This window comes from Lithobates pipiens, unplaced genomic scaffold (assembly GCF_037356315.1).
Source record: "Lithobates pipiens isolate NorthernLeopardFrog02 unplaced genomic scaffold, aLitPip1_a1.2 Scaffold_19, whole genome shotgun sequence".
NCBI classification, from domain to species: Eukaryota; Metazoa; Chordata; class Amphibia; order Anura; family Ranidae; genus Lithobates; species Lithobates pipiens.
This window is the reverse complement of record NW_027507764.1, coordinates 590,293,875-590,317,253: the sequence shown is the minus strand read 5'-3', so window position 1 is coordinate 590,317,253 and position 23,379 is coordinate 590,293,875. Positions and strand designations below refer to the sequence as shown.

The 23,379-nt window shown below is 48.6% G+C and overlaps 1 protein-coding gene across 1 annotated transcript in view; it reads right to left on the bottom strand.

Moving 5' to 3' along the window:
- Nucleotides 1-1,507: 1,507 nt before the first annotated feature.
- The window catches only part of LOC143997771 (uncharacterized), a 30,374-nt gene continuing 8,502 nt past the window's right edge, over nucleotides 1,508-23,379 (bottom strand). Inside the window, exons 2-4 of the mRNA XM_077493562.1 lie at nucleotides 18,662-18,851; nucleotides 17,281-17,375; nucleotides 1,508-12,426 (exon numbers count right to left, since the gene is read on the bottom strand). Coding sequence (XP_077349688.1) covers nucleotides 9,811-12,426; nucleotides 17,281-17,375; nucleotides 18,662-18,845 — 2,895 coding nt within the window. The 5' untranslated portion in view covers nucleotides 18,846-18,851 and the 3' untranslated portion in view covers nucleotides 1,508-9,810. The remainder of the gene's footprint in view (nucleotides 12,427-17,280; nucleotides 17,376-18,661; nucleotides 18,852-23,379) is intronic.

The window sequence follows — 23,379 nt, the reverse complement described above, 5'->3', positions numbered from 1 at the left end:
ACTTATATGTCCTATTAAAGCTTTTTCTATTTTTAAACATTGATATATATTTTCTAATTTATTGCTGCCTAGAAAACCCCACTTTGGGGGACAATTCCCTTTTTTCTGAGGTTATAATACAGGTACCTTGCATTGTATTATATTGTACTGTATTGTATTGCACCACAGCTGTGTCAAAGGGATAGAGAGCCAAGTTAGTGGGGTGTTATTACCAGAGTGCAGGCCCCAATCAAACCAGCCGCTCCTTCGGGAGTCAGTGCTACACGTACATGGGAGGAGCCTGTGATCCTTGTGTGCATGGGAGGAGCCTGTGATACTTGTGTGCATGGGAGGAGCCTGTGATACTTGTGTGCATGGGAGGAGCCTGTGATACTTGTGTGCATGGGAGGAGTCTGTGATACTTGTGTGCATGGGAGGAGCCTGTGATAATTGTGTGCATGGGAGGAGCCTGTGATACTTGTGTGCATGGGAGGAACCTGTGATACTTGTGTGCATGGGAGGAGCCTGTGATCCTTGTGTGCATGGGAGGAGCCTGTGATACTTGTGTGCATGGGAGGAGCCTGTGATACTTGTGTGCATGGGAGGAGCCTGTGATACTTGTGTGCATGGGAGGAGCCTGTGATACTTGTGTGCATGGGAGGAGCCTGTGATACTTGTGTGCATGGGAGGAGCCTGTGATACTTGTGTGCATGGGAGGAGCCTGTGATACTTGTGTGCATGGGAGGAGCCTGTGATACTTGTGTGCAGGGGAGGAGCCTGTGATACTTGTGTGCATGGGAGGAGCCTGTGATCCTTGTGTGCATGGGAGGAGCCTGTGATACTTGTGTGCATGGGAGGAGCCTGTGATACTTGTGTGCATGGGAGGAGCCTGTGATACTTGTGTGCATGGGAGGAGCCTTTGATACTTGTGTGCTACTTGTGTGCATGGGAGGAGCCTGTGATACTTGTGTGCATGGGAGGAGCCTGTGATACTTGTGTGCATGGGAGGAGCCTGTGATACCTATGTACATGGGAGGAGCCTGTGATACTTGTGTACATGGGAGGAGCCTGTGATACGTGTGTACATGGGAGTTTTTATTTGTACTAAATTTGAAAAGATTTCAATCAAACTTCTTTCCCGTTGTCATTATGGGGGATGTTTTGCAGAATTCTGAGGAAAATAATGAATTTAATCCATTTTGGAATAAGACTGTAACATAGCAAAAGGTGAAGCGCTGTTAATACTTTTCGGATGCTCTGTAGATATATGTGATTTATTGTTGCACTCAGTTTGTGTGTCACTGCAGCTGATTATCTTTATTACTCTCGCTTTTGCTTTGTTAAGTGTCCAAAATTTTTTGGAATGTATTTCATGTCCCCTATTGGTCGATTCTCCCTCTCAGTGGTAGTGGGCGGGGTCAGCAAGGACTGCTGAGAAAAGATCAATTAAAAGATCGTATTTAATCCATCTGAGCTACCTGATAGGCTCACATTAAAGGAACAGTAAAACCCAATCAGCAAACATCTCTACTTAGCAGAAAGCACCGTTTATTGAATGTCCCCACCCCCATTGTACAATCATATCTACATACAATACATAGGAATAAAAAAAATCAATTTTGCATGTTATTGTACACTTTTAAGATTTACATTCAACTGAACACTGTCATATATATGAAAAAAGCTCTACAGACGCCACAAATTCTTCATAACGGAACCCTCAGACTTCCACCATTAATGGTCACACACACAAGTATATATATATAAACTGTTGTGTCCTCCCAAGTATCATCACCCGACATTGTGGATCTAAAACCACAACTAAAATAATATAATACAATATACAGTATCACACCATATTGGTTCCTTATTTTTATTAGCAAACACTCTTAATAATCAATGAACACCGACAGCATCGTGTGCCTTCTTCTAGGTCTAAAAAGGCACAGTGCAGGATCTGGGATGCTGTAGAAAAGGGGCCTCCAAAATGTTGCCCTGGGGCCAGAAGCTGCCCTTTGCTTTTTTTTTTGTTCTCTGGCCCTTGGAGCCATTATTCTTGCCACTGACACCAACAATGGGGGCATAATTCCTTCCACTGACACCAACAATGGGGGCATAATTCCTCCCCAATACCAAAGATCGGGCATTGTTTACTCTCACTGGACACCATCCGGCCCCCCTAAAGTCTGAAGGACAGTAAACTATCCCTTTCTTTAGAAAGTCTGGAGACCCCCCGCTCTCGAACGTCTTGGTTTCGTCTCTGCTGACTGCACAGCTCAGCACTCATAGACACTCCATGCCTCCCTCCTACAATGTTTGTATGTTCATAAATTTGCAGAAGTGGTGGAGACAATCACAGCATAGAACAATATGGCTTCCCCCCCGTCCCCTATGTGTTCTTCCTTCTCATTTAATTAACATCTTGTGTGTAGGTAAGGTGCAAGGTATGGGATGCTCTAGGACAGGGCTCAAACTTTCAAGCTGAGCTACTAGCCAGGCCTTAAGGGTTACTCGCCAACAGTTGCCCCACCCAACCCCTACCATGCCCTTCCCCCTAAACACGCCCTCATAAATGATCTTATGAATGATCTTATGCAGAATTAGGTTACAAAAAGAAATAATAACAACTTTATCAGTGCAGCCTCACCTGTGCCCAATGCAGCATGACCTGCACCCCATACAGCCTCACCTGTGCCACATGCAGCATTGCCTGTGCCCAATGTAGCATGACCTGTGCCCAATGCAATGTGACCTGTGCCCAATGCAGCGTGGCCTGCCTGTGCCCAATGCAGCATGACCTGTGCCCAATGCAGCAAGACCTGTGCCCAATACAGCATGACCTGTGCCCAATGCAGCCTCACTTGTGCCCAATGCAGCGTGGCCTACCTGTGCCCAATGTAGCATGACCTGTGCCCAATGCAATGTGACCTGTGCCCAATGCAGTGTGACCTGTGCCCAATGCAGCGTGGCCTGCCTGTGCCCAATGCAGCATGACCTGTGCCCAATGCAGCGTGGCCTGCCTGTGCCTGATGCAGCGTGACCTGTGCACAATACAGCGTGACCTGTGCCCAATGCAGCCTCACTTGTGCCCAATGCAGCCTGACCTGTGCCCAATGCAGCATGACCTGTGCCCAATGCAATGTGACCTGTGCCCAATGCAGTGTGACCTGTGCCCAAAGCAGCGTGGCCTGCCTGTGCCCAATGCAGCATGACCTGTGCTCAATGCAGCGTGGCCTGCCTGTGCCTGATGCAGCGTGACCTGTGCACAATACAGCGTGACCTGTGCCCAATGCAGCCTCACTTGTGCCCAATGCAGCCTGACCTGTGCCCAATGCAGCTTCACTTGTGCAGAGGAAGAGGCAAGCTGTCCGGATCAGCAGAGAGCAGGATTGCCCGCTCTTATAGCTTTCATTAGAACTTCCCGGGGGTCATTGTCACAAAGCCCCACCTCTTGGCGACATCACACGTCCCGCATTGAACCGGCCTTCTGTCTATTAAAGGCGCCGGGCCAAGAGGTGGGGCCATGTGACGACGAGCCCCGGGAACACGGGAAGTCTTAATGAAAAGCCATTACAGTGGACAATCCCACTCTCTGCTCATCTGGATGGCTTGCCTCTTCCTCTCCTCTCTCTTCCCCTGGCTGGGAGACCATGCCGGCGGTGCTCATCCCCCCACTCTGATGAAGCCCCACGCTCGCCAACAGCCGCGAGTGGGAAATGTAAGGGCTGCTCTAGGAAACACATGTCAAACACAAGGCCCGCAGGCCATAACCAGCCCGCCAGGCCTTGTCATGTTGCCCTTCCATCCAATTTTGCACACGGAACATGGTGGATCTCCCCCCCCCCCCCCAACTCTGGGTCTCACCCTCCACTCCTCGCTGTCATTGAATCCTTCTGTGTATACAAGGGATAGCTTTTCTTTCAGAGGCTATTGGATGGAACACATTCCTCACAGCCCCCAGAACTGCACTCTGCATATTGCACACCCCAGATACAACCAGACCTTTCAGGGCAACCATACTGCTGATGCGGCCCGCGAACAGAATGAAGTTTGATACCCCTGCTTTAGGACCTCTTGGCTTCCTCCCTGCTGGTTGCATGGCTCAGAGCGAATTGTCTTTATACTCCTCTATCTTGGTAGATCATATTTGCATAAGAGGGTGGAGACCATTTCAGCACAGAACAATGTGGCTCCTGCCAGTCCTAGTGAAGGATCCGGGATGCTCTATGACCTCTTGGCTTCATCACTGCTGGCTGCACGGCTCAAAACAGATAGATTGTTTTACAACCAGGGGCGGACTGACCATTTGGCCACTCGGGCACTGCCCATCAGGGTTACTAGCCTCAGTAAAACCAGGGACAGTATGTAAAAATCCGTTTTTTTTACATCTGTCTCTGAAATGTTCCTTACCGAGATCCTTTTGGTCTAAAAATTCTGAGATTATAGCTGCCCCGCCTCTCCAATACCTTCTCAGCCAATAGAAACAGGTCTGTGTATACTGTGTGTACATGTATGTGTATACTTTGTGTACATGTATGTGTACACTGTGTAATTTTATACTGTGTTTGTGTATACTGTGTGATTTTATACTGCGTGGCCCCATAATCTCTAATTGCCTGGGGGCCCCATAATCTCCTATTGCCCGGGGGCCCCATGAGTTGTCAGTCCACCCCCGTTTACAACTCCTTAGTATAACATTATTCTCCGACATTTGCATAATTGGCCTGCACTGCACAGAACTATGAGGCTCCTCCCAGGTTTGCTCAGCATTCTCCCATCTCGTGTGTTCGACAGCCGCTTTGCACGACCAAGGATTTTCTACGACCGCTTGGCTTCATCTCCCAGCTGGCTGTGCACGCTCAAAGCGCACAGGCTTCCTACTCCTCCCTCTTAGCATAACATTATGCTCCTACATTTGCAGAAGGGGTGGAGACCATTACAGCGCAGAACATTGTGGCTCCTACCAGTCCTAGCGCAGGATCTGAGATGCTCTATGACCTCTTGGCTTCTTCAATGACGGCTGCACGGCTCAAAGCTCATAGGTTTTTCCACCACGCCCTCTTAGTAGGTCACTGTGCTCCTACATTTGCATGATAGTTCTGTGCAGTGATGGGGTCTGACTATCATGCAACTGTAGGAGCACAGTGACCAAATAAGAGGGCGTGGTGGAAAACCTATGAGCTTTGAGCCGTGCAGCCAGCAGTGAGGAAGCCAAGAGGTCATAGAGCATCCCATGGCTTGTGATGTACCTACATATAAGCAGTCAATATAATGAGATGGGGGAACGCAGGGTGGAACTGGTAGAAGCCACATAGTTCTGTGTAGTGATGGCGTCTGCCTATGTGGCTTCTCCCAGCCCCACCCTGCGTTCCCCTATCTTATTTTATTGACAGCTTATGTGTAGGTACATCGCAAGGTACGAGAGACTCCAAGATCTCTTGGCTTTATCTCTGCTGGTTGCACAGCTCAGAGTTCATACGCTTTCTACTTCTCTCTCTCTTAGTATGTCATTATCCTTCTACATTAGGGACAGAGACCATCATTACACACAACTATGCAGCTCTTTCAAGTCCCGCCCTGTGTTCTCCCTTCTCATGGACAGCTGCATTTAATAAAACAAGTATATGATAAAAGAAGGAGGAGGGAGGAAGGATTTGGTGCGGGGACAGGACCACCATACTACAAACCTAATTTCAGGTGTTCTATCAGAAAGCCGCTACCCATCAGAAAATGCAATGGAAGTGATGTTCCGTTGCGGCCATCTTGGTACACCCCGCACTCGTCCACAGTAAGCCTATAGTCAGAAGGTGGCAAGCAGACATCTTTTTACACCCACCGGAGTCTGGCATTTCACACTTATTTTTACCACTTAAAGCGGGGTTCCACCCTAAAGTGGAACTTCCGCTCATCGGAACCCTGCCCCCCTCCGGTGTCACAGTTGGCACCTTTAACCACTTAACAACCGGCCCATAGCCGAATGACGGCTACAGGGCGGTTGTTTAACTCTGGGAGGCCGTCATATGACGTCCTGCCAGAATTCCGCTCTCGCACGCCCCCTGGGGCACGCACTCGAGAGCATCCGTCACGGATCACGGTAAACGGCCGCTCATCGCGGCCGTTTACCACGTGATCACTCCATCAAATGACGGAGTGATCACTTGAAAACAAACCGGCGTCATGTTATGACGCCGGTTCCTCCCTCCCCCTCTCTGTACCGATCGGTACAGCGGAGGGGGAAGAGATCGGTGTCAGCAGCGCTGTGGGCTGCATCTGCAGTGCTCACCGAAATTTAACCCCTCAACTCCCTGCCAATACTCTGCAGTACAATACCAGCCAATACTCTGCAGTACCCGCCAATACTCTGCAGTACCCAGCTAATACTCTGCAGTACAATTCCAGCCAATACTCTGCAATACCCTGCCAATACTCTGCAATACCCTGCCAATACTCTGCAATACCCTGCCATAAATTGCCATACCCGGATATACCCAGCCATACTCAGTGATACCCTGCAATACCCAGCCATAGACATCCCCCCCCCTCCGGTGCTTCTACCGACTCGCCAATACGATCAAAGCCAGAATCTTTTTTTTTTTTTTTCTAAGACAGGTATTTGCACCCCACTTCCGGGCATAGACTCCCACGGGACTCCTGTCCCGCCACGCTGTCTTCTGGGACACACACGGGTCCCAGAGACAGCGCGGGCCATTCCTATTGCGCGACTCGCACATGCGCAGTAGGGAACCGGGAAGTGAAGCCGCAACGCTTCACTTCCTGATTCCCTCACCTAGAATGGCGGCGGCAGCAGCCGAACGATCGATCGGCCTCGGCTGCCGACATCGCCGGACCCTGGGACATTTATTAAAAGTCAGCAGCTGCAGTATTTATAGCTGCTGGCTTTTAATAATTTTTTTTTCCCCAGTGAAATCCCTCTTGAACTGATCTTACAAAGTGAAATACGGGATTTCGAAATCCTGCGACTGTTATGATGTTGAGTTTTAAAAAAATCTGCGGTGTTCTGTCAAATTAGCAAACCTGTGGGATCTGCCAGCTTGCCGATGCTTTTAAAATTCAACATAAAAAAACAGCGTCACAGACTTCCAAATGCTGTATTTCACGACATAAAGCCGAGTTTACTGGTAAAAATAAGTGTGAAATGCAAGACTCCGGAGGCCCGTGGGTGTAAAAAGATGTCCGCTTGGCGACTTCTGACTGTAGGCTTACTGCAGACCGGTGTTAATTTAGTCGACTGAAACGACTAAAACATTTTAGTAGACTAAATGAATACTATTTTAGTCGACTAAAATACGACTAAAACTAAAAGCCATTTTAGTCAAAAGACTAACTAAAACTAAATTGTGAAAGCAGACGGTGCCCCAGGAAAGTATAATAAAATCTGGTCCTCTTGGGTCGGATGCTCCCGACAGCCTTGGCCCACCCTCCCCCTAGCCGTGACGCCAGCACCGCCTCACCAACGGATTCTGCTTCCCTTCCGCCTACCTGTCGTGTCTCCCCCCCTCCCCCCACCCCCGCCTTTTTTTCCCCACCTACAAATGGTGGGAACTTAGCTAAAGTGTGACGGCCGAATGAAGGGGATTCTCCTTGCTTATATCTGTTTACCACTGAAGGATCTGTATCACTCCGTACTGGAATGCTGAATTGTCCAATAAAACTTTTCTGGTAAAAAAAAACAAAAAACAAAAACAAAAAACAAAAAAAACTAAAAAAAAATTGCAATTACTTAAATGCACTGAATATTTTAGTCGACTAAAACGTAGGACATTTTAGTGGACTACAATGTACTGGAGATTTAGCCGACTAAATACGACTAAAACTAAAAACAATTGCGGAAGACTAAAATGGGTCTAAAACTAAAATGCCATTTTAGTCCCAAAACTAAAATGAACACTGCTGCAGACGAGTGCGGGGTGTACCAAGATGGCCACGACGAAAAGTCAATTCGGTTGCATATTCTGACGGGTAGCGGGTTTCCGACAGGACACAGGTAAAAACTAAAAAAAAAAATGAGTCCCTACAGAGAACTTCCTGTAATGCCCCGTACGCGCGATCGGAAAAGCTTTTGGTCGAGGAAAATGCGACCGTGCGTACGCTCCGTCAGACTTTTGCTGGCCGAATTCCCGCCAGCAAAAGATTGAGAGCAAGGTTCTCAATTTGTCGGTCGGAAAAAAGTTCAGATCGGAAATTCCAATCTTCTGTACCAATTCCGACGCGCAAAACTCCTACGCATGCCCAGAAACAATTCGACACATACTCGGGAACTTCATTTTCCCGGCTCGCTGCAGTATTGTACGTCACCGCGTTCTTGACGGTCCAAAATTCTGAGAACTTTTGTGTGACCCGCGTGTATGCAAGCCAAGCTTGAGCTTGAGCGGAATTCCGTCTGAAAAACCATCCAAGTTTTTTTCCCCGATGGAAAATCCGCTCGTGTGAACGCGGCATAAGAGAAGAACGACTTCACTACCTTCAGATGGTAGGAACACCTTCATCCACCTCCCTCTAATGCGGAGGAGGGGTCACGGAACAGACTCTGCAATATGGGAAATGGATAACACATAAACACTTTTGTTGCATTTGCAGGTATGTATGCATGCACAATTTTTTAACTTGCAAGTTCCGAGTGTATGCATAAAATAAAAGATACTTTATTTCTGTTTTAATCCCCCCAATATAAAAAAAAAAAAAAAAAAAAAAAGCTGAGAGGCCTATTTGTAAATTTGTAATTTCCTTTTTTTGTATGATCATCAGCTCCATCTAGTGGTTACAGAATGTGGTATTTTCCTAATTGTGTTATTTCAAGAAAGTACCACATTATGGACACTAGATGGAGCCCATAATAAACTTGGCACGTACACAAAACCAAAAAAAAGGCAACATAAAACACTTGGCCTACACTAAATTACCGACTGGACTATCAGTCCAATAATGGGATTGCGTAAAACAAAAATGGAAAAGTGCCAAAACATCGGCACAGCCCCAACCAAGGTTGCTGAATACCAAGGGCATGACAAGAGGAATCCCATTATCGTCTATGTGGGCCAATGAACACCTATGCAACGCAGTTCCGTATGACTTGGGGAAAAAGGTGCAGGATCTTCTTTTGGTGTGTTTTCGGCCCCATAAAAACGTGAGCCTAGCCTTATAAGAGGAGGCTTCTCTGAAATACTCAATGGTCAATACAGGTGAAAGGGCTTCATCGAGACATAGTGGGCCCTAGATTCTAGAAAGTGGAGGAATTTGTGGGGGGGGGAAAAAAAAGTGGTGGTCTATCGTTTACAATGTTGGTGCTGCACAACACTCACCATATACAGGCAAAGAGGAATGATGATGCCCAATAGTCTATAACCCATGTCGGTGTAACCAGGGCATCAATATGGCAGGTGGTCAGCAATGGACCTGTTGACTTTGTCTCAGCATAAGGTTCCTTTAGAGCCCAGCTTCCACCCAAAACTTATTTTTGGGTGTGGTTGGAGTTGGGAAAAACGTATAACCTCATTTCACTGGCGTCTGTATCCCTTTTGGGGAGATTTGATCTAATTTCCTGTCCTGGTGGCCAATCAGGAAGTGGAGAGAGCTCCTCAACTGAGACGCATACAGCCGATAGATGTTCCCGTCTTTCCACACAACATTGTGTGTTTTTTGTCTGGGCCCCCGTTTTTCATATTTCCTGCCTCGGCAAACCCGGAGGTAATAGAAAATCTCCCCATTGGCTACAAAAACAGCAAAAATACCCTCTTTGTACTAAAAAAAAAAAAGTTCTGGCTGGAGTCATACCGATAATGTCAGCTAATAGTAAGTCGGTGTATAAAAAACTCATTTCCAGGATTTATTAAACGGGAAGTTGCTACGATTGGTTGAATTCGTCCTTCTGGTTCCTCCTCTGGCCCCAGACTCTGCACTATGATGCCTCGGTCTCGCCCTCTGGACATCATGTGCCACATTATGGCTGTGAGTTGTGGCTTGGTGTACATTGTCCATTCCGACCACCGGGGGGCGAGAGGAAGCTGGAGAAACGCCTTGTACAGAATGCACAAATCTCACAAAGTCCCCTCCAGCTGATGTCCATTCCTCCATGAACCTAGTGAGGTCTTCATTTGGACCAATCATCTGTAGCCTCTTTTCATTAGCCAATGACCAGATGCCACAACGAAAGAGATATGACTGTAGATTTTTGGTCCTATCAGCGGAAATATTAGACAGCTCAATGCTTTGAAACCGCAGAATATGTTGGTATTTTATAAAGATGTCTGAAATTTCATGAGCGGCTTTGTAAAAGAGGCGGGATAGATGGGGGGATTTGGATGTCAGGATAACCCTGTTATACCCCTCACCCTTCTCTGTTGTAATTTCCGCATCAGACAGACTCAGAATATCATCGATTGCGTCTTTCATGAATACACTTACATAGGTGTGAACTGCCGGATCCACCAAGAGATCTGTAGAAAGAGAACTTTCGTCCAGATGATTTTTGGGATTAATTGCGGTTAATGAATTACCAGTGGGAGAGCTTGAAGATGACCATCCGGTTGCCATGAGGGATGAGGGATTAGATGGCCTTGCAGTCAAGTCCTCCAGGTTTCTCGGGTTTAAATGGAATTCATCTGGAGAGGAGTTCTGGGGTTTTCCAGGCTTGACGTTTCCAAGGGTGCTCTTGGAATGATTTGGGTTTGAGTTTAATTCACCTGTAGAAATGTTCTTGGGTTGTCCAGAGTTGAATTTGGTGCTATCACTGATGGTGCTCTTGGAATGATTTTTACTTGAGCTTAATTCTTCTGTAGATGTCTTGTTGGGTTGTCCAGAGCTGAATTTGGTGCCATCTCCGATTGTGCTTTTGGAATGACTCGTATTTGAGTTTATTTCATCTGTAGATGTGTTTTTGTGTTGCCCAGAGTTGAATTTGGTGCCATCTCCGGTGGGGCTCTTGGAATAATTTGGCCTTGAGTTGAATTCATCTACAGATGTGTTCTTCGGTTGTCCAGAGTTGAATGTGGTGCTACCTTCAATGGTGCTATTGGAATGTTTTCGGTTTGAGTTTAATGCATTTGTAGATGTGTTCTTGGGTTGTCCAGAGCTGAATTTGGTGCCATCTCCGATTGTGCTTTTGGAATGACTCGTATTTGAGTTTATTTCATCTGTAGATGTGTTTTTGTGTTGCCCAGAGTTGAATTTGGTGCCATCTCCGGTGGAGCTCTTGGAATAATTTGGCCTTGAGTTGAATTCATCTACAGATGTGTTCTTCGGTTGTCCAGAGTTGAATGTGGTGCTACCTTCAATGGTGCTATTGGAATGTTTTCGGTTTGAGTTTAATGCATTTGTAGATGTGTTCTTGGGTTGTCCAGAGCTGAATTTGGTGCCATCTCCAGTGGAGCTCTTGGAATGATTTGGGCTTGAGTTGAATTCATCCATAGATGTCTTCTTGGGTTGTCCAGAGCTGAATTTGGTGCCATCTCCGATGGAGCTCTTGGAATGATTTGGGCTTGAGTTTAACTCATCTATAGATGTGTTCTTCGGTTGTCCAGAGTTGAATTTGGTGCTACCTTCAATGGTGCTAGTGGAATGTTTTCGGTTTGAGTTTAATGCATTTGTAGATGTGTTCTTGGGTTGCCCAGGGTTGAAGTCAGATCCATCGCCGGTGGTGCTGTTGGGATATTTTTGGTTGGAGATGAATCCATCTGAAATGTTGTCTTTGGGTTTACTTTGACTGGAGCTGGACGCACCTGCAAAAGTGTGCTTGAGTTGTCTGGAGCCAGGCAAATCTTCTTTAAATTGTGTACCTGGTAATGCCACGTGACTGGTTAATTCCAAGCTATCGGCTGGTTTTCCATTACTGGGTAGTGGAGAGTTTTTGCCTGTTCTGTCCTCATCTGTAGGTCCTTTTGTGGGTGGTGTGGGATGAAAATGTAGGTTGGCTGCAATGTTGGGGTATTTTCTGATGGAAGCTGAGTCACTTGAAGATGTGTCCTTGGATCTTCTTTGGCTGGAGCCATTTGATATTAAAGATGGTTTTATGTATGGTTGTCTGCTCCTATCTCCAGTAGAACTGTAACCATCATTCTCAGCTGGTAGAGGCTCAGTTATTTTTGTCCTAATAGGTGAGGGCTTTCGATTAGAGGTTTTATATGAGGTCTTGTCAGGCATACTGTCTATTGGAATTTGTATACCAGCTACACGACCCCGGTCTTTACTGTGCTCCTTGAGTTGATAGTGGTCCCTACGGGACATTCGATTCTCCACCTGATGGGAACACGATCTCATCGTCTTGTAAAGTTCATCACGGCATCGACTCAGATCCCGGAAATCCCCTTCAATGAATAGATAAGAGCTTTCCTCCCTGTAAACTTTAAGGCCTTGTTTCTCAAGAAGCGCTATGACCTCTGAGCGGTCATCAAAGTACTCCAGGCTCAGGGTGGTCGTGATGGGCATGGAGAACTGCAAAAAAAAAAAAAGAACATTACACTTAGCTAAAAACTTTGTTAAACCATGGGCAAAGGATCAGCTGAAATATCTGTAAAACAACTCAATATGTGCCCCCCCCCCCACTCCTCTATATAGTTGTATACGAATATCAATTTTTGTATACGGTAATCGTGCCACTGCCCCTGACTCCTTCCTGCTCTCTGGATTGCTAATGAACATTTCCACACTGGCGACACCCACCCTGACCTTTCCTTCCTCTAAGCCAGGGGTTTTCAACCTTTCTAAACAAAGAGCCGGTTTACTGTCCTTCATAGTTTAGGGGGGCTGGATGTAGGTGTCAGTGGACGGAAATAGTACCCCGTCCTTGGTGTCAATGGGAAGCATAGTGCCCCTTCATTGATGTCAGTGGGAGGAATAGTACCCAACCATTGATACTAAGAGGTATAGTACCCCATCAATGGTGTCAGTGGAAGGAATAGTACCCCATCATTGGTGTCAATGGGAAGCATAGTGCCCCTTCATTGATGTCAGTGGGAGGAATAGTACCCAACCATTGGTACTAAGAGGTATAGTACCCCATCAATGGTGTCAGTGGAAGGAATAGTACCCCATCGGTGTCAGCTGGAAGAATAGTGCCCCATCATTGGTGTCATTGGGAGGAATAATGTCCCATCATTGGGTTCAGTGGAAGAAATAGTGCCCCTTTATTGGTGTCGGTGGGAGGAATAGTGCCCCTTCATTGGTGTCAGTGGAAGGAATAGTGCCCCTTCATTGGTGTCAGTGGAAGGAATAGTGCCCCTTCATTGGTGTCAGTGGAAGGAATAGTGCCCCTTCATTGGTGTCAGTGGAAGGAATAGTGCCCCTTTATTGGTGTCAGTGGGAGGAATAGTGCCCCCATCTTTGGTGTCAGTGGGAGGAATAGTGTCCCATCATTGGTGTCAGTGGGGGAATAGTGCCCCATCATTGGTGTCAGTGGGGGGAATAGTGCCCCATCATTGGTATCAGTGGGAGGAATAGTGCCCCCATCATTGATGTCAGTGGGAGGAATAGTGCCCCCATCATTGGTGTCAGTGGGAGGAATAGTGCCCCCATCATTGGTGTCAGTGGGGGGGAATAGTGCCCCCATCATTGGTGTCAGTGGGGGGGAATAGTGCCCCCATCATTGGTGTCAGTGGGAGGAATAGTGCCCCATCATTGGTGTCAGTGGAAGGAATAGCGTAGATCTGTGTTGGGACTGAAATGTTGGTAAGCATGCACTAGGTAAGCATTAGGATTAGGGGAATTTAAGGGAAAGTATACGTTTTTTTTTATATACAAAAAGGTAAACTATATGGTCAAAGGTTTGTGCACACCTGACCACCACACCTACTATATGGCCAAAATAATGCAAACCCCTCTCCAAATGATGGCGCTCAGGTTTCTCCAGTGAAGGGTCCTGGTAATGCTCCATCATACAAAGACATTGTAGATAATTGTGCTCTTCCAACCCTGCGGTACAGGTTTGGTGAAGACCCCTTTCTGTTCCAGCATGACTGCCCCCCTGTGTACAAAGCCATAAAGACATGGTTTGACCAGTTTGCTGTGGAGGAACTCAAGTGCCCTGCACAAAGTCCTGACCTCAACCCTACTGAACATCTTTGGGATGAATTGGAATATCAATGGTGAACCAATCCTGTTTTTTTATAGTGCCCAACGTGAAGTCCAACATGTGAGCAAGGTCTTCTCATCCAACATCAGAACCTGACCTCACAAATATTCTTTTGGCTTAATGGGAACATAAAGTCCCATGGACACACTTCAAAAGGAAGAGTGGTTTCACTTCCATAAAGACATGACTTGACCAGTTCGGTGTGGAGGAACTGGAATGTCCTGCACAGAGCCCTGACCTCAACCCTACTGAAAATCTTTTGACCTGGATGACTTGGAATACCAATGGCGAGCCAAGTCTGTTCTTTTGGCGACCAACATGTGAGCCAGATCTTCTCATCCAACAACAGTACGTGACACTCTCCAAAATCTTATGGAAAGCATTCCCAGAAGAGAAGAAGATGTTATAGCCACAAAAGGAGGCAACTGCATAATATTGGTCATGGTTTTAGAATAGGACGTCCAACAGTTCGATCTCATGGCAACAGTTTGGTGAAGACCCTTTTCTGTTCCATGGTGTGACCAGTTTGGTGCGGAAGAACTCCATTGTCCTGCACAGAGACCTGACCTCAACCCTACTGAACACATTTGGGATGAACTGGAATGCTGATTGCGAGGAGTCTGGTCTCTTTTTTTGGTGCTCAGCGCAAGGCCCAACATAGGAGCCGGGTCTTTTCATCAATACCCAACCTCATAAATAGGCACGAAACTCCACAGGCACCATCTAAAATCTCAAGGAAAGCCCTAGAGCAGTGATGGCGAACCTTGGCACCCCAGATGTTTTGGAACTACATTTCCCATGATGCTCCTGCACTCTGCAGTGTAGTGGAGCATCATGGGAAATGTAGTTCCAAAACATCTGGGGGTGCCGAGGTTCCCCATCACTGCCCTAGAGTGTAAGAATGGAGGATGTTATAGCCACAAAAGGGGACAACTCCATATTGATGGCCGTGGTTTTGGAATGGGATGTCCAACCAGCTCACATAGGTGTGAATCAGGGCCAGTGCTAGACTATTTTGCACCCATGGCAAGACCAGTTACTTGCAACCCCCCCATTATAAGGGGGGTGAGAGGTAGGTGAGGCAGTACGAGGGGTGCGTGGGGCGGTGGGAGGGGTAGGTTAGATGGGAAGACAATTTTACAGGTACCACCAGCAGGATTTTCTACTTACCCCGAGTTCCTCAATGCCCCTGATCAGCCTGGAACATCTGTGCGGTGGCCACCCTCTGTCCCTGGTTCCTACCTGCAGAGAGGTTATTCCCTGGCCGGGTAGGTCTGATGGGTAGGTCACCCTCCTTCTCTGAATGTCGGGGCAAGCATGTGATTGTATGCTAGGACTGCTGATGTCCTAGCAACCAATCATGTGCTTGACCCCCCCAGGACCCAACTTTCAGAGAAGGTGGAGAGCAAGAACGGGGGGGGGGGGGGGTGGGGGGTTTGGAGTCTGGGGACCACACTGCTGCTGCTCAGGCTATATTCTCTGACAGATCTGATTGCTGAGGCTTAGCGGCTTTGTACGGCAGCGGGGAATAACGGGGCATTTGGGCAGGGTGCTCTGCCCCCACCCCCCCTTAGCTACATCCCTGTGGCAGAGAGTAGGGAATCCAGCACCCTAGGAGGCAGTACTCCCTAGGCGGCTGCCTAGTAGTTCGCCTAGCGGTAGCACCGACCCTGGTGTGCAGTCAGGTGTTTAACCACTTGAGATCCGCGCTATAGTCAATTGACGGCTACAGCGCGGATCTCCTTTTCCGGGACCCCCTGAGGGGCGCGCGCGGCACGCTTTGTGATCGGCGAGTCTACGAGACTCGCCTGATCACCGATCCGTGCAAGGGGTCGATCCCGACCCCTTATCACATGATCAGCTGTCAGCCAATGACAGCTGATTATGTGATATAACGGAGCCGGTAATCGGCTATTATTCCTCCTCGCGCTGTCAGCGCGAGGAGAAAAAAAAAAAGCCGATCACCGGCGGCCGTGATCGGGACATCAGTCCCGATCATGGCCAGCACTGCTAGTGCCCACCTACAACCCTGTCAGTGCCCACCTGCCCCCTGCCAGTGCAACAATAAAAAAAGTAAGTGCCCCCCCGTCAGTGCCACCCAGCAGTGCCCATAGTGCCACCCAGCAGTGCCCACAGTGCCACCCAGCAGTGCCCACAGTGCCACCCAGCAGTGCCACCCAGCAGTGCCCACAGTGCCACCCAGCAGTGCCCACAATCTGCCTTAACAAAGGTGCTGCACCCGTGCCACATATCTGTGCCCATCAGTGTCATCTACCAGTGCCCAGCAGTGCCGCCCATCAGTGCCCAGCAGTGCCACCTATCAGTGCCACCTATCAGTGCCCATCCGTGCCACCCATCCGTGCCACCCATCCGTGCCACCCATCCGTGCCATCTTATGTGCCCATCTTTGCCCATCAGTGCCGCCTTATCTGTGCCCATCGGTGCTGCCTTATCTGTGCCTATTTGTGCCACCTTAACTATGCCTATCAGTGCCCACCAATGCAACCCATCAGTGCCCACCAGTGCAGCCCATCAGTACCCACCAGTGCAGCCCATCAGTGCACTTCAATGAAGGAGAAAAATGACTCGTTTGCAAAATTTTATAACAAACTATTAAACATGATTTATTTATTTTTTTGCATCTTTTTTTGTTTGTTCAGCAAAAAATAAAACTCCGAGCTGTAACTAAATACCACCAAAAGAAAGCTCTATTTGTGGGAAAAAAATGATAAAAATGTCATTTGGGTACAGTGTTGTATGACCACGCAATTGTCATTCAAAGTGCATCAGCGCTGAAAGCTGAAAATTGGTCTGGGACTGAGGGGGGTTTAAGTGCCCAGTAAGCAAGTGGTTAAAAACCTCAGGCCATATAGCGGAACAGGGTTTCAAAACTTGCCCGTCTATGGCTGGCTCTTCTATGTCTACCACTGGCAAGGAGGATCAAGAAGGACAATTAGAGGGAAATTGGAGGTGACCTCCTTCATATAAACAACGGGAGACAAGGTCTGGTCCCATAATCCTATATCGGCAACGTGGTGACCAAGTGACAAGGTAGCTGCTGATTATGGTTATAGGGCAACACATGATCGGTGCGTGATTGGGCAGTCATGATTGGAGCCATGCAGCCATGCCACTCATCACTGAACCAATCACACAGTTTAATCCGGCATCTTGTTCCTCAATCACAACCTTGTGATCTATGAGAATACAGCACCTACCTGGGTCCTCTGGCGTTGTGGGCGGCTGACTTCAAGTGGGTAGGTGTGGTTTCTTATCTCCAGCTGGTGCGTCCGGGTCAGGACTTGTTCTGCCACTGCAGAGACAATAACACATAATGATGTCATAATGACAGAGATGTGACACTGTGGGTTCTATGTATAAAAAAAAATTTTTTTTTAATAAAAAAAAATTTGTTGGGACGAATGCCACAAGCTTTCACCTAGAGTGCATGAATGTTGCCTGCCTAATACGTTAACTTTCAATGATCGTCAGCTCCATCTAGTGGCCATAGTGCAGTATTTGCTTAACTGAGGTATTTCATAAAATGATGTATATTATGGCCACTAGATGGAACTGAGATCAACGTGTCAGGGGGGGAACTCTGATGTAAAGGGGGGGAACTCTGATGTAAAGGGGGGGGGACTCTGATGTAAAGGGGGGGGGACTCTGATGTAAAGGGGGGGGGGACTCTGATGTAAAGGGGGGGGGGACTCTGATGTAAAGGGGGGGGGGACTCTGATGTAAAGGGGGGGGGGACTCTGATGTAAAGGGGGGGGGACTCTGATGTAAAGGGGGGGGACTCTGATGTAAAGGGGGGGGGACTCTGATGTAAAGGGGGGGGGACTCTGATGTAAAGGGGGGGGGAACTCTGATGTAAAGGGGGGGGAACTCTGATGTAAAGGGGGGGGGAACTCTGATGTAAAGGGGGGGGGAACTCTGATGTAAAGGGGGGGGGGACTCTGATGTAAGGGGGGGGACTCTGATGTAAAGGGGGGGGACTCTGATGTAAAGGGGGGGGAACTCTGATGTAAAGGGGGGGGAACTCTGATGTAAAGGGGGGGGAACTCTGATGTAAAGGGGGGGAACTCTGATGTAAAGGGGGGGGAACTCTGATGTAAAGGGGGGGAACTCTGATGTAAAGGGGGGGGGAACTCTGATGTAAAGGGGGGGAACTCTGATGTAAAGGGGGGGAACTCTGATGTAAAGGGGGGGAACTCTGATGTAAAGGGGGGGAACTCTGATGTAAAGGGGGGGGGAACTCTGATGTAAAGGGGGGGGGAACTCTGATGTAAAGGGGGGGGAACTCTGATGTAAAGGGGGGGGGAACTCCGATGTAAAGGGGGGGAACTCTGATGTAAAGGGGGGGAACTCTGATGTAAAGGGGGGGGAACTCTGATGTAAAGGGGGGGAACTCTGATGTAAAGGGGGGGGAACTCTGATGTAAAGGGGGGGGACTGATGAGGACCCTAATGTAAGATGGGGTACACAAAGGGCATACAGAGTAAAGTGTGACTCCCCTCCTGTCTGCGATACAGAAACTGAAGAAAGCCCCCCTTTCTACTGGAGGGATAGGGGAGGGGGGTATTCAGACTCACTTACCTTCTACCTGGTCAAAGGTCAGCATGGCCACGCCACGCTCCCTTGTGGGGTAACGCACTTCGACCTCACCGCTTCCTCCATTCTTGCGGTGCAGGAAATGTATTAACAACTTGTCTAGTACCAGATCATCTTCATACGGACTGGTGGGAATTCCCGACACTCGAAGATCGCAGGAATGTGTCATGGTGACCTGCAGAGAATCACAATTCACACTCAACAGGGAGAGTCCTTATATTTCTGGTGCAGGAGATTGTAGAAAGGAGGAGAGAGCCACACATCTAATGGAAGACTTTATTGCCCCAGAAGAGAAGAACAATGAAGACGTCCATTAGGTCTGTGGAGCTCTCATCATCCTACACTATTCAGAATACACCCCTCCCCCCCAAGTAACAATAGATCAACCCCAGCGACAATAGACCCCAGCAGCAACAACAGCCCCCACCAGCAAGCATCAATAGACCCCTCCTGAAGGAACAATAGACCCCTCCCTCAACAATAGATCTTTCCAAGGAACAATAGATCTCCCCTGCAACAACAGAACCACAGTAGGGATGGTATTGGGCAGGTGATGAGCGGTGCCTGGGTTCCGCTTGCCATTCAGGCCAAAGAGTTCGATCTTTGTTTCATCAGATCAGAGAATTATGTTTCTCATGGTCCTTCAGGTGCCTTTTGGGAAACTCCAGGCGGCTGTCATGTGCCTTTTACTGAGGAGTGGCTCCCGTCTGGCCACCCTACCACACAGGTCTGATTGGTGGAGAGCTGAAGAGATGGTTGTTCTTCTGGAAGGTTCTCCTCTCTCCACAGAGAAACACTGGAGCTCTGCCAGAGTGACCATCGGGGTTCTTGGTCACCTCCCTGATTAAGGCTCTTCTCCCCTGATTGCTCAGTTTGGCCGGGCGGCCCGTTCTAGGAGGAGTCCTGGTGGTTCCAAACTTCTTCCATTGATGGATGATGGAGGACACTGTGCTCATTGGGACCTTTAATGCTGCAGAAACGTTTCTGTACCCTTCCCCCAATCTGTACCTCCATACAATCCTGTCTTGGAGGTCTACAGACAATTCCTTGGACCTCATGGCTTGGTTTGTGCTCTGACATGCACTGTTACCTGTGGGACCTTCTATAGACAGGTGTGTGGCTTTCCCAATCATGTCCAATCACCAGGCATGTACTGGTCATCGGGACTACCGGGAGTTTCCCGGTGGGCCACTCTGATGTAAGGGGGCTGCTGATGGGACACTCTGATGTGAGGGGGCTGCTGATGGGACACTCTGATGTGAAGGGGCTGCTGATGGGACACTCTGATGTGAAGGGGCTGCTGATGGAACCCTCTGATGTAAGGGGGCTGGTAATGGGACACTCTGATGTAAGGGGGCTGGTAATGGGACACTCTGATGTAAGGGGGCTGGTAATGGGACACTCTGATGTAAGGGGGCTGGTAATGGGACACTCTGATGTAAGGGGGCTGCTGATGGGACACTTTGATATAAGGGGGCTGGTGATGGGACACTCTGATGTAAGGGGGCTGCTGATGGGACACTTTGATATAAGGGGGCTGGTAATGGGACACTCTGATGTAAAGGGGCTGGTAATGGGACACTCTGATGTAAGGGGGCTGGTAATGGGACACTCTGATGTAAGGGGGCTGGTAATGGGACACTCTGATGTAAGGGGGCTGCTGATGGGACACTCTGATGTAAGGGGGTGCTGATGGGACACTCTGATGTAAGGGGGCTGCTGATGGGACACACTGATGTAAGGGGGCTGCTGATGGGACACTCTGATGTAAGGGGGCTGCTGATGGGACACTCTGATGTAAGGGGGCTGCTGATGGGACACTCTGATGTAAGGGGGCTGCTGATGGGACACTCTGATGTAAGGGGGCTGCTGATGGGACACTCTGATGTAAGGGGGTGCTGATGGGACACTCTGATGTAAGGGGGGTGGTGATGGGACACTCTGATGTGAGGGGGCTGGTGATGGGACGCTGATGTAAGGGGGTGCTGATGGGACACTCTGATGTAAGGGGGCTGCTGATGGGACACTCTGATGTAAGGGGGCTGGTGATGGGACACTCTGATGTGAAGGGGCTGCTGATGGGACACTCTGATGTGAAGGGGCTGCTGATGGGACACTCTGATGTGAAGGGGCTGCTGATGGGACACTCTGATGTGAAGGGGCTGCTGATGGGACACTCTGATGTGAAGGGGCTGCTGATGGGACACTCTGATGTGAAGGGGCTGCTGATGGGACACTCTGATGTAAGGGGGCTGCTGATGGGACACTCTGATGTAAGGGGGCTGCTGATGGGACACTCTGTTGTGAGGGGGCTGCTGATGGGACACTTTGATATAAGGGGGCTGGTGATGGGACACTCTGATGTAAGGGGGCTGGTAATGGGACACTCTGATGTAAGGGGGCTGGTGATGGGACACTCTGATGTAAGGGGGCTGGTAATGGGACACTCTGATGTAAGGGGGCTGGTGATGGGACACTCTGATGTAAGTGGGCCGGTCTGGATGAAGTCCAGGGCCAAATTTCTGTCCCAGTCCAGCCCTGCCAATCACCTGAATTTACCACAGGTGACCTCCAATCATGATGTAGAAACATCTCAAGGATGATCAGTGGAAACAGGAGGAACCTGAGATCAATTCTGAGTGTCATGGCAAAGGCTGCGATACTTCTGTACATGGGAGGAGCCTGTGATACTCATAGACATGGGAGGAGCCTGTGATACTTATAGACATGGGAGGAGCCTGTGATACTTATAGACATGGGAGGAGCCTGTGATACTCATAGACATGAGAGGAGCCTGTGATACTCAGACATGAGAGGAGCCTGTGATACTCAGACATGGGAGGAGCCTGTGATACTCAGACATGGGAGGAGCCTGTGATACTCAGACATGGGAGGAGCCTGTGATACTCAGACATGGGAGGAGCCTGTGATACTCAGACATGGGAGGAGCCTGTGATACTCAGACATGGGAGGAGCCTGTGATACTCAGACATGGGAGGAGCCTGTGATACTCAGACATGGGAGGAGCCTGTGATACTCAGACATGGGAGGAGCCTGTGATACTTATGGACATGGGAGGAGCCTGTGATACTCATAGACATGGGAGGAGCCTGTGATACTCAGACATGGGAGGAGCCTGTGATACTCAGACATGGGAGGAGCCTGTGATACTCAGACATGGGAGGAGCCTGTGATACTCAGACATGGGAGGAGCCTGTGATACTTATGGACATGGGAGGAGCCTGTGATACTCATAGACATGGGAGGAGCCTGTGATACTCATAGACATGGGAGGAGCCTGTGATACTCAGACATGGGAGGAGCCTGTGATACTCAGACATGGGAGGAGCCTGTGATACTCAGACATGGGAGGAGCCTGTGATACTCAGACATGGGAGGAGCCTGTGATACTCAGACATGGGAGGAGCCTGTGATACTCAGACATGAGAGGAGCCTGTGATACTCAGACATGGGAGGAGCCTGTGATACTCAGACATGGGAGGAGCCTGTGATACTCAGACATGGGAGGAGCCTGTGATACTTATGGACATGGGAGGAGCCTGTGATACTTATGGACATGGGAGGAGCCTGTGATACTCATAGACATGGGAGGAGCCTGTGATACTCATAGACATGGGAGGAGCCTGTGATACTCAGACATGGGAGGAGCCTGTGATACTCAGACATGGGAGGAGCCTGTGATACTCAGACATGGGAGGAGCCTGTGATACTCAGACATGGGAGGAGCCTGTGATACTCAGACATGGGAGGAGCCTGTGATACTCAGACATGGGAGGAGCCTGTGATACTCAGACATGGGAGGAGCCTGTGATACTCAGACATGGGAGGAGCCTGTGATACTCAGACATGGGAGGAGCCTGTGATACTTATGGACATGGGAGGAGCCTGTGATACTTATGGACATGGGAGGAGCCTGTGATACTTATGGACATGGGAGGAGCCTGTGATACTTATGGACATGGGAGGAGCCTGTGATACTTATGGACATGGGAGGAGCCTGTGATACTTATGGACATGGGATATTTTTCCTTTTTAAATGTTTAATAAATTAGCAAAGATTTCACATAAACTTCTTTCATGTTGTCATTATGGGGGATTGTATTGGCTGGGTTTTTGGCAGGTTGAAATGGAATTTTTTTTAAAAAAATTTGAAGGGGGTATAAGAAAACTTTCCCCGTGATTTTGTCTCCAGACTACAATGGAGCAGATAAGAGAAGAGGTTTTCCATTCGGGTAATATTACTCTTCTGGGTAGTTTATCCAAACCTAATCTATAAAAATACAAGCTGTGGATGTGACCTGGTAGTAGTCCCCTTTACAGCAGAGACCAGGCTGGGAGAGGGAGAAGCAGCACAAGGAGCAGTTCAGTTGTGCTGTAGTGCAAGGAGCATGCTAATAGGAGGAGAGAGCAGAGAGATGAGCTCATCAGTTTGCTACTCCTCCTTTCACTGTCCAGAGGTGGTGGGGGGGGGGGCACAAAACCCATAAGTGTTAATGAATTTCAGCAGAGAAATGTCAGGTCTCCTTCCCTGCTCTGGCTGCGTAATGTGGCAGAGCTGTTTAAATCTCAGGACTGGATGGACAGATCCCACGTGTATTTATTTCACCGCCTGCCTATCTATACAGATAAGATTTGGTGGATTTTCTCAGATTCTACCTCTAAATATCATTTGTACATATAAT